The sequence below is a fragment of the Belonocnema kinseyi genome, chromosome 5 (assembly GCF_010883055.1).
Source record: "Belonocnema kinseyi isolate 2016_QV_RU_SX_M_011 chromosome 5, B_treatae_v1, whole genome shotgun sequence".
NCBI lineage: Eukaryota > Metazoa > Arthropoda > Insecta > Hymenoptera > Cynipidae > Belonocnema > Belonocnema kinseyi.
In genome coordinates, this window is record NC_046661.1 from 62,554,490 (window position 1) to 62,567,100 (window position 12,611).

Below are 12,611 nucleotides of genomic sequence, written 5' to 3' on the forward strand. Positions count from 1 at the left end.
GCGCAACTCAGTCATTTACAGCGTCTCCTACTATATTCACACGGACATAGCCCTGTCATAGTATTGGACCGCATCTCGTTTCAGATCTGGGATCACTGTGATTGCCTTCAGGCATGATCCAACAAAGCATGGTCTTGCCAGGCGCAAGTAAAAAAAAGTCAACCAATCAGATTCGGCACCCTAGGGCACCCGACCTATCTGACATCTTGGATTGAGTGCGGCAGTTGGCTTCCCCTTCCATTCGCGTCAATGCAGTGAGTATTGTGGGGGGCGTCAGTTCACTCCAAGTCACTCCAAGTCGAACGTATTTGAGCATCGAATTGGCGGGACCATGGTTTGTTGGATCATGGCCTTCTGGGCAAGATAGCGGTAATATTGACTGGGGTTGCCGTTCCCCACTTCATCTCCCAGGCCCACAGGGCCGTGCCTTGCTGGGGCGTTTAAACCTCTGTTCTAACTCAATATTTGTATTTTACCCTATAATTGGATTAATTATGGTTCTGAACGGATCCTTTTTTAAATCTTTGCTTCATAAAGAGATAAAATTATTTTTTTTTATTGAAATCAGCAAATTTGACGTTGTATTCATTTAAGTAATAAATAACACAGAATTAAATTTAAATATTGAGCCTCGAGTTCTTTTGAAGCATATAACGTAGAGTACTTCTAAAAAACATAACCAACCTCGGGTTCATTTCTTAGTACTTGCAGATTTTTCAGTGCCCTATACTTAAGCGTCATAATCAAAGAATTCTATTAATAATGTGCTTAAAAAATAACTGCGAATATCCTTGATATTAATATCACAGATTTTATTTTTTCTTATAAATAACAAAACTCATTTTTAACCATCCATAATGGTGTGAGAGTATATAGAACCTGCTTTGATACTACAAGTCCTACAGTAGTAGTATGAGCTTCAAAAGAGGGTCTAATTTATCTTAAATGCAGATCCTACTTTGACGCTAAACGTAGAAAAACGGCTGATTTCGGACACTTTTAGCGTCAAGGTAGGGTCTATATTACATTGAAATCGCTGCTTATTTAGGCCCTACTTTACAGCTTCAGACCCTACTAAGGTAGGAGTTACGGTTTCAAAATAGGGCCTGAATTTCGACTTGGGCGGAGGGGGCTATAAGTTTAAATCGCGACAAAGCAGGTTCTAATAAGGAGCTTCAACTTCAAAGTAGGGTCTAAATTTTAACTCCGGTAAGTCCTAATGCAAAAAATAGGGATAGAATTGCCTCCATTATCGTAAAGTCTTTTTACTTTTCCCAGGAGAAAATAATTTTTCAAACGTTCAAGCTGTAACTTTTTGCTCATTAAAAATACATGCAACACTTTCAGATGCTAGAAATGTGTAATTTTCTTAAAGAATCATCTCTATAGGTTCCTTAGTTTCGGAGATGACACCTCCCTACGCTTTTGTTAACAACTTATTAACAAACGATTATTTTTTGCTCTAAAATTCACCATTCTCTACAGAAAGGATCAACGAAACCATATATTATTTTTCAAAATTTTCAGAATTTATTTTCAGTGACTTCGAGCTATTCAAAGTTGAGTATGCGGAAATAATATGATTAATGTAAATTTTCACCTTTTATTCGCCAGGAAAGAATCGCTAATCATCAGAACATTTTGAAACTCTGTATCGGTATTGTCAAAACCTTCACCAAGCCTAATTTTTGAATTAGGTTTTCAATTTTTTATAAATAAACAAATATGAAGAAAAAATGGCCATTTGATCTATTTGACGTTCACGCCCAGTGGGCACAAAGTTTGGCGACATCTTTACGACAACTTTACGACGTCATATGTCTCTGTCATTAAGGTATCTTTACGATATCGTAAATAAGTCATCTGATCTGCCGATGTCTTTGTGATATCGCAAAGACACCGAAACGAAATGGACATAGGATGTCGTAAAGTTGTCGTAAAGATGTCGCGACGATGTCTTAAAGACGTCGCCAAATTTTGTGCCCACTATGCGGTGCTTGTCAATAATAGGAAAAGTGCTAAAATTGCCTAAATTTCATAGAGTAACATTGGCTAAAGATGTTCGCATATTATACATTAAACAACATTTTTTATAAAAGAATTATTTGTTGAAAATATGTTTTCTTTGATTTTCCGTAATAAGGTTGTTTCGCGATCTTTGATAAAGTAATTTTGTAATGCATAATTTAAAACCGAACCGAAGGTGCGTTATAATTTTTTTTCTGTTGAGTTGTTCCACAGAAAAAAAATATGAAAAATTGAAGTTGGTAAAACACTTTTTCAAATTAGTGCCACGTGGGTGTCACGTGACTCAGAGATTCTTATAATTATCTAGCAATGTGACGATGTGGCTTCAATGAAAACCATGAAAACTAACGAAACTGGTATAATATTTGGATTAAGAGTCAGTAATATGTTAAAGGAAAACAGTAAGTGTACAATTATTAACACATTTTAAAATCGTATAACTTCACGAATTGTTCAGTAAACATGACTATACATTTAAGTACTTTTTTGATTAATTCTTTATACATACCATAAATATATATATTTCCGGCAGATTTCCGCTATTGGCTTTTACGAAACCCTCCTTTGACATTTTTTAAAACAATATTTTGCGACTTCTATTTTCGATATGCACATAACCAATACAAAACATCGACACAGAAAAATACATTTAAGAATCTCTGACACATGATGTGTGATTGGTGGAAACTCCGACACCTTTGATGTCAAAGGGGCCCTCCAATCGATATCGCGATTAAAAAATTCATATTTGAACATTAAATTTAAAATAGTAAACAATATGTAATAAATATTTTATGCGCGTTTTTAAAATTAGAATTTTATAAACTATACACGGAGAGAAATATATGTTTAAACGTAAAATCTACATGTTTAGGGTTTACATATTATATGTTTAACTATAGAGCAACAATCTAGATGTTCAAAGTTAGAAGGTGTAGATCTTGAAAAGTGAAATGTTACCCTCTAACATCCAAAATGTTCACCTGAAAAGTCCGAGATATTACATGTATGGTTATGTCAAATAACGTCTATAAATATTTGAGGAGTTTACTTATTTATAGTCATTTAAGGAAGTAAGTGATGACTTATTTGTTAATTTTAAATTAAACATTAATGTTCGCACACGAACGAAAAATAGATAAAGGATATGAAATGCCGATCAGATGATGCATTCAGTCAATTTTAGGTTATGATCAATATTTCTAATTAAAAATAAAAAGGGGATGAGTAATCGGAGAACGAATCGTCTCCAATCTGAATTAAATATTCTATCTATTTTAAGTTACTTGAACTCGAATTTTATTTCAAATTTATAAACCTTTTGTCAAATGTGTTAATTCAACAACCATGAAACATATGATCATTGTTCCCTTCTTTAGCCGGAAAAAAGTCGTTATCAAATTTTATTTAAGGATATTTAATTTCTATTCTTTGGAAATGTTCAAAAATGGTAATATCCCATAATTTTAATATTGAAATTATATAGCCGCCAAATATAGTCGCAAAATTGCAATTCGTGATGCGCATGCGTTTGGACGGTTTTATTATCTGAATGTATTTCAATTTAACATAACAATATTTTTACGTCTAACATCTCCAAAAGATGTTTTATATCTGGCATGAATATCTGCATTTTAGGTGCTACAATCTTACCCTTGGAATATCTACATTCGAATATCCATTTTTCTCCGTGTAAGATCCATTTATTGGAAAAATGATATCCTACTTTGGAAATAACTCTATTATACGTTTTTTCAAGTGATATTGCAAGAAATTTAGATGGAAACAATTTTACATTTAAAAAATGTTCTCTTAAGATTATAATTCTTTATATTATAAACAGTTTTAATGAACAAATGCAGTAATCAGACATTTTTTGATAGAAAAATTCGTTTTTTTTTTCTCGATGTTATTATTATTCCACCTCTAAGCTATTTTCCTTTCGGGGTAGGCGTGACTCACTCGGTGGGGAAGGGAGTAATGTGAGGAAGGGATATAAAATTTGTAGATTGATCCAGAACTCTCATGATATTTATTTAAATCATTATATTATTATTATTTTATAAATTAGAAACTTTATGATGATATTAGCAACATTCATAATTTGTTGATTAATCGTATAATTTTTCAAAAACAAATTTAATAAACACATACATTATTCGGGTATTTATCGGCAGAAAAATTTGGGTTTTTCAATGCCAGTCTTTTTAGTTGAAAACTTCACTAGAATTTCAGCAACACTCATTATAATTTGATAAATTTTATGATTTCTTTAAACAAATTTAATCAACGAATGCATTAATCAGGGATTTGTCTACAGAAAAAGTCGTTTTTTTCTATGGCAACTTTTTTAATTAGGATATCGAAAAACAATTTTTTTTTATCGACAGATGCCCGAATAATGCATTTGTTTATTGAATTTGTTTTTGAAAAAATATAAAATTTAGCAGCCAATTATGAATTTTTCTGAAATCATCATGAAGTTCCAGTTAAAAAGACTGACATCGAAAAAAAAACTAATTGTTCCGTCCACAGATGCCCGAATAATGCATTTGTTTTTAAAACTCCTAAAATTTAGCAATTCATCATAAATATTGCCGAATTTATTATGAAGATCTGAATTAAAAGTCTGACATCTAAACAAAACAGAATTTTTCCGTCGACAGATGCCCCAATAATGTATTTGTTTAATGAATTTTTTTTAAAAATCGTAAGATTAATCGACAAATCATGAATTTTGCTAAAATTATTACGAAATTCCGAATAAACAAAAATTTACATCGAAAACAACGAATATTTCTGTCGAAAAATGCCTGATTTCTGCATATGTACATTAAGTTTGTTTATAATACAAACAATTATAATCATAAGAGAAATTTTGTTATTAAATATTGTTTACATTCAAATCTTTTGCAATATAACTTGAAAAAACGTATATGTATGGGAAAAATGACCAAATGGTCAAATAGATAAAATGGACATTTTTTTCGTCATATTTGTTTATTTATAAAAAATTACAAACCTAATTCAAAAATCAGGCTCGATAACTCTATTAGAAATCTTATTAGCATTTTTTCGAATTTTTTTGTCGAAATCGGTTAATATTTGTAGGTTTTTCGTTTCTTCGAACATTTTTCTCCTTTGGCTTTTTTTCATATCGTGCGTTGTTTGGTTTAAAAAGTTCATTTTCGTGTGCTTTTTGGAATTTTGTAAATGCTATAATCCTGGTAAATTTTTGGTTTTATAAAAACGTGGAAATTTGACAGAAACGGGGGGCGGGGGGGGGGGTCAAATTTTACACAAATCTAATACCTTCTCTGATGAGAATGTAAACAAAGAAACTATCTAGATGGTCAATACTTATAAAATATTAACACAGTATTTTAAAAGCATCACCGAGAAGCAAAATTATTCTTGACCCCTAATCGTCACAAAACCAACCTCCGTATTTGTATCCGAATAAAAATCGGCAGACTGATGCCAAAAACTGTAACATTAACTGTCATACTTTTTTTGCTTTTTTTTTATTTTCCAATGTCATATCAATCGCTTTTGTAAAATTAACCCTCATATAAAAAAGCAACACCCTGTAATGAAAACACAAATTGAAAAAACAAAAAATTTACTTCCCAACTAAATTTTTGAACTTTCTATCAAAAGATTGAGGCCAAGCGGACACTTTATTTTCAAGACGTTTTTTTAATTTAAAGAAGTTACGTTTGAGAACGTATTAGGTATTGTTGGATCGAGAACTTAGTTGGTTACACAATTATAAAAATTTTAAAAATAGGACCTTTTTTTTTTAAACATTATAGTCAAGTGTTGAGTTAGCCACAGGAGGGTGTCGACTTTGCCCTACGATGTTTCGTGGGCCTTGACAGATTTTCCATCAATTAGATTTTTTATAATAACTGATAAACAAAGCATTTTTGTGTAAAATCGCCAGTAAAATATTGTAAGTTACGTAAGTTTCGTAGGTTCGAATATTTTTTTTAAATTTGAATGATTTTAAAGATAAGCCCATGTGGAAATCAGCCCAACTTAGCCCAACTAATAATTGGGCGCCAATTTGGCCCTAACTGAGCTAACCAACTTATGTTCATAAAGTCGGTCAGTGTTTGATTCTGTGCTTGGGCGTACGTTGGGCTTACCCATAGAACACCCAAAGTGGGAATATCGGAGCAAATGAACTAGGCACCAACTGGGCAGCCCAATTAAAAAAAGTGAAATTAATTTACAAATTATTACATTTAAATAATTACGTGGATGCAATCCAAACAAATTCTAAAACTTTTCCAATTATTCCGAATTTTTAAGCATCAAAACTCATTTTGACAGAGCCGATCAGTGTTTGATTTCTTGATTAAGCTTGCATTGGGCATACCCATAGAACGCCCATAGTGGGCATCATAAATTAATTGACAGTTTATTTTAATCGTAAGAGTCAGTGGATGAAATTCCAGCCAAATCCTGAATACATTCTCATTGTTCCGAAATTTCAATTGTCAAAACTTATGTAGATAAAGCCGATCAGTGATTGATTTTTTACTTCATTGGGCTTAAATTGGGTTCACCCGTACAACACCCAAAGTAAGCACTATTGGAGTAAACGACTCTGGTCGCAAAAAATGTAACTCCAGTTATATCGATAGAGGGCAGTAGAAAGATAAAATATCGGCTGTGGTCAGCTGCTATTCACTTCGGTAAAGTTATTGTGAACTGTATTCGTTTAGCAATAAATAAATCTTTCGAGATAGCGCTGATAAAAAACGCCGTACGAATAATGAATTAGGTATACATGGGTTGAAAAACAATGAGCGATTCGCGCAGAATCTAGCAGTCATATTTCATTCATATAAACGGAAATAATTCTTAATCTATGAAATTACATAGTAAATGAATTATTTACGAATATTGCTTGTTTATTATATTTTGTTGGAAATGTTAAAGTGCATTAATTTCCTGAAAATTTTTTTCTTTCATCCTTAAAAAGAACTTCTGATCATTAAATATTGTTCATGAAATAACATTTTTCTTTTAACATTACGATAAATGTATAATATATTTTACAAATTATATTTTAATATGCTTAAAATAATTGAACTGTTTCCGAATTAGACATACGCTTTAAAAAGAAAATCAAAGAGATCAGCAGAGTATAGTAACATTTTCAAGAGAAACAATAATAATTAAACATTTTTTGCAAATTAAGCATTTTATAATTTTGAAAACCCCGCCTATGTTGGTTAACGTGTGCACTGTGCGGCTGCGCGAACCGCAACGCCGCAGACGGGCTCTGTCGTCTGCACTAAAGCAGTTGCAAACGCTATTTTTCTTGTGGTCGAATCTGTTCAAGCTTCCATTAAATGGGGTTATTTTTACAAAGTTCTTCCGTTTTTACTTTGTAGAAATGAACAAAATAAGTGATCGCTTTTTGTTGTTTCCCATACTCAGGTATTTGTAGTAAACAAAATATATTGCAGAAAATACAACTTCAGATGCTTTTAGGAATGAGCTGACTGTTGGAAGAGGCTGGGATGGAGGTCAAAAGGAATAAGAGGATGCTAACAGTTTTTAAATCACGAAGTAGCGTTAAATTAAAAAAAAATGCTAACAAATATTTATTTTTTATTACTTTTAACTTTAGGAATTCAATAATTGTACCCTTTTTTATCAAGTGAGCATAAAGTGGGCTGCCCAAATAACGCCCAACTAAGCCCCAATCTGGGCATTCGTTGGGCTGACCGTTACAACTCAGAGAGTTGCCCAATTAGGGCCCAACTATTAATTGGGTAATCTGGTTGGGGCCCAATTGGGCCCCAACCAACTTTTCCACATGGGATTCAAGTTTTAAATTATAATTCTTCCAAATTGAATCAGTACCAATTTGCAACATACAAAAAATGCAATCAATTTTCCTGAGTAATGTTTGCTAATAATTAATTAGATTGATTTATTTTTTAATTTAATCAAATGGTACCGCCGATACTACATTTTCCGTAAGATTTTATAGAAATATATTTTATTCTCTTGAATACAAAATTTATAATTGTTGAGTAATTGTCAAAAATTAAATTTTTTACCTATGCAGCCTTATCCATTTAACTGATTATTACGTATTTTACTGAGAAATTTGCACACATATTGCCAATCCATGCTGAAATTTTTTTCGATATCTAGAATAGTTTTTAAAGTTTGACCATTTCTGACATTTATGAATTTTTATTCATCACACTCAATGCCAAAAATTTCTAAACTTTTCAAGATATCAACAATTTAAATTTTTAACTGCAAATTTTAATTTCAAAAAGGATTAAGGTACGAAAAAGTGATGATCACGAGGATATAAGGTTTTAGGAATATAAAGAATTTATTTTACTGAACAATTTTTTCCATTTCTTACAAATAATAAATTTGCTCATAAATCAATTCAACCCAGTTTTTCCTGCTAAATACGTAGAAAACAATTTTTGCATCCCACTGAACGGAAGAAAAAGCTCAAAATTTAGTAGGAAAACCTCTAACATAAGAAAAACCACTAAAATGGTAGCACCCAGGCTTATATCAGGGGTGTCAACTTCGATTCAAGGTAATTAAATTTTTAACTTCCTACTTTAATGAAATCTTATTTTATTTTGCAATTCTACAAACTAATATTTATTAATAAATACAAAGTGACAATGAGGTCTGTAAGTAATTCGAAAATTGAACACCTTTTTCCAAATTAGAAAATTGGTGAATATCTTCGAGGTGCTCAGTACTTGCATACGATGCTGAAAGATTGTGGAGGCGATGGAAGATACTGCGTGACTGTTGGTTTACCAAACTATCGAATAAAGTCTAACGTAAAAAAATGAAAAGCTCGCTTACAGCGGACAAACTTTCATAAAGTATGCAGGATATTATAACATAACCAAAATTAATTTGTCTCTAGAATCCATTTAAAACTTTACCAAACCTTTAAGTAAATAATACATTTTTACCTAGAAAGAATAACCGACTATTATCATTCTGTAATAGATTTTGAGGGAATTATTGTCATTGCATAATTTAAAGTTTGCTTGAATTTACATGTGCAAACATTACTTAACAAGCATGAAACTTTATCCAATTTTTCCTGAATGTGTGACAGAATAGTTTTCAATAATTACACCACGTGCATTAATTATTACTTTTGAAAATCTTTACTGTACATTTGGAAAATTTAATTTGCGTTATGAAAGTTTACCGAAGTGACATTTATTCTTTAACATTTCGCGAGACACAAATTATGAAAATAATGTCAACAATTCTCCCTTTGGTCTATATATCCCAATTATACTTAAAAGTTCGGTAAAGTTTCCTAACCAAATTTTCTCAGTTTATAAAGAACAATCTAAATTTTCAGAACAATTGAAAATTTTTTAAGAGCAGACTTTCTATAATAATATTTTAAAATAGTTATTAAAACTATTTTTAAAGATAAGTTTAAATCATGTTAAACCCCTAAAAATCACTCGTGTAGCTAAGGATGCTGGGATGCTTTGGACCCACTCCGTCGGTGCGGGTTCGATTCCCGCCTCGCACTCTGGAAGAGCTTCGGCGGCCCATGTGGTGAACACTAGCCTAGCAAGAGATTTGTTCATCTCCGGAGAGTCGTGGGGCCGGTACCTCTAAAGAAAAAGATTTTCTCTAAATACTTAAAGCTGTTGCTCTTGGTGTTTCGGAACCCACCTTAAACTGTAGGTCCCCCTTCCACCACCAAGCAAGTGTGTGGGGGGTGTGTGAAGGAATAAAGAAGAAAGTGCAAGAAAAATGTAAACCCTTAGGGAACACATTAGAAGCTTCCATTCCAAATTAAAACAGTTAACATTTTATAACAAAAAGAAATGCTGTTTCCTCCTAAATCAAGTGGTAGACACGTAAATAGTTATATTCCTCTTAAAAAATGTTTCAGAAACTCAATTATTATTGTTTAGTAACAAAAATGACCAAACCATTGGAAATGTGGTACTGTTCCTTGGAAAAAAATTATTTTATCCATAATATCATGCGGAAAATAAATTAACCGTAATACTGTAATAAAAATGTTATGACAGTCTGTGAATTTTATTATAATTATTAAATATATATTTCAATACATTTTTCAAATTTTTTATTTCATACATATTATTTGTTGTTAGCGATAGAAAAAGTTTTATTCTTATAATTTGTTGTGATTCTCAAGCACCTACATGATTGCTTAATATATAAACTTTCATTAATTATTGATAAGAATATTTAAAATTACTTATTAATCTACAATATTTAGTAATTTTCCATGATGAATATCATTCTCATACAAAGTTTCAGCATTTTCAGAAGAGAAAATATTTGTCTGTGATTAAGCATTGGAAAGAAGTATTGATTTATATATAAATATTTAATGACAATTGGGTTCAATCTTGAATTAAATATTTTTGTTAATTAAGTGTGCATTCTGTCATTAAGATGACCAATGAGTTCAATTAACCTAAGTAGAAAATAATTTTTACATTAGTTTCATGAAGTTCGAACATTGTAGGCTCAAAAGATTCAAGGTAGGGTCATTATTGAAGGGCGGAGGAGGGGGTGAACAGCGTCAAAGTAGGGTTTTGAGTTATAAAAATGTAGGCTCTAAAGATCCAAACTAGCTTCAGAGAGGTGTTACAGCCTGAAAGTAGTCTCTAATGTTTCCTTCTCTAGGAGTTAAAAGTTTAAAGCAGAGGCTATAAGTTGAAGTAGCGTCAAAACAGGTTCTATTAAGGAGCTGAAATTTAACAAATTTCGACTCGGGAACCTATGAGAACCATTTGCCCAAATCACATTTAAAAAATGCATAGTTAAGTACTTATCCATGTAGATCAGTCACCTGGTTTTTCAACAGACCCAATGCTCTAAAGGTATGAAATTCTAGCATCCCCAAAAAATATCATTGTCGTGAAATTGGTCTGAATTTCATTGGTGGTAGAATGTGTACATTTTTTGACACCTACCTTAGTGAAACCCATACAAGTTCGATCTTATATAGCTAGATCGGTCATTTGATTTTTCTATCGACTCAATGCTGTAAGGAATCAAGTTTTAGTATCTATCGCCATAAAACTACTCTCATCGTGAAATTCGTCTGAAATTGATTAGTGGTAGACTATGTACATTTGTGAACACCTGCGTTAGTGAAACCCATACAAGTACAATATTATCCAGTATAACACCATTCTCAGCTTCGAGGGATACCAAGAGAAAATGTCGCTACAAAAATTTGACTTAACTGTTCTTTATGTAGGATGGTAATTTTATAGGGAACTAGATGTAATTGGGTGCTTTGTATAAAAACTGTTAAAAAAAACAAAATACAACTTATGCTATGTTTATTAATAGTAGAAAACACTGTATATGGAATGGAGGATTTATATTACAATCATTTGCTACTGGCAAACAATTTGTTAGGCTGCCTATGCCACGAACTGCATAGGTCAGCTGCTCATTAGAGACTAGTTGACGGTTTCGGTTTTGGAGATGACACGATCTCGATCTCTTAGAGTGACCGGTTAACTTCCGATCTTTGACGGAAATCGACGAAGTGGAAAACCCTAAGGGAAAAACCCCCGAAGTTGAAACCCAAGGGTCTAGAGGCCCTTGGTCACATGGTTGACAGATGCGTAAGTAAAGACAGGCAGGCTAACGATTTAAGAACCTTGAAAATAACGTCTGATGACAGGAAAGTTTTTACAGCGATCGGCGATCGTGCCTTCAGACGGTTTAGGCAGCTTATTGCAATAAAGACATAAAATAGAAACTTTAGGAATTTTCACTTCTAGTAAACACTTACATACACAATTTAGAAGTTAGGATGTTAAAGACAGATGTTCCTAAATATTGTTCCCAAAGTAACGTAAAATAAATTTTTGCCTTTCGACGAATCGCATAAAAATAAGTATAATATAATTTTTCCGACGGAACATTCCGGCCCACTTGAACTATCTACGTTCAATAAAATAGAATATTACAACTTTGGTAGAATGAAACTTAAATGAGACGGTGCTTGATTGATAATACATTTACATTGTGACCTCATAAAACTAATCACATCCTATGTTAAATATTTCAATGATGACAATTAGACATTTCCTTGAATACAAAATACCTATTAACCATGAACTTAAGATTAGTTTTATAATATTTCTATTAATATAATTCATACATGGTGACGTTGACTGTATAAAACTAAATAACTAGAAACGTAAAATAGAAGCCTATTGCTGAAAATAACAAAGTGAAAGGAAACCGATGTTTGAAGATATCCAATGATACTTATTGACATTCTGATGATTGAAAGAAGCTCAAAATTCTTTAGTTGTCAATTGGCAAAGAATAAACTGACTTTAAGGATCGTTGGTAGATTCCGGAGATACTCCGTAAGGTGACAGAGCGTATAACTCCATCTTTTCCTGGATGCGTTTCAGTGATGCGACCCAACTTCTACATCATAGGTGGCAAATTATCTTCTTTAATAACCACGAGCGTTCCAAGTTTAATCATGCTCTGGTCGCTTGTGACTTGCCATTTACTTCTTGAAATTAACT

General features: G+C 32.1%; 2 protein-coding genes across 2 annotated transcripts in view; both read right to left on the bottom strand.

Moving 5' to 3' along the window:
- LOC117173350 (coiled-coil and C2 domain-containing protein 2A-like) overlaps window positions 1-12,611 on the bottom strand; it is a 146,254-nt gene that overhangs the window by 120,923 nt on the left and 12,720 nt on the right. The gene's annotated exons all lie outside the window — the stretch shown is intronic.
- The window catches only part of LOC117173686, a 990-nt gene continuing 886 nt past the window's right edge, over window positions 12,508-12,611 (bottom strand). Inside the window, exon 2 of the mRNA XM_033362327.1 lies at window positions 12,508-12,609. Within this exon, the coding sequence (XP_033218218.1) occupies window positions 12,508-12,609 (102 nt within the window). The remainder of the gene's footprint in view (window positions 12,610-12,611) is intronic.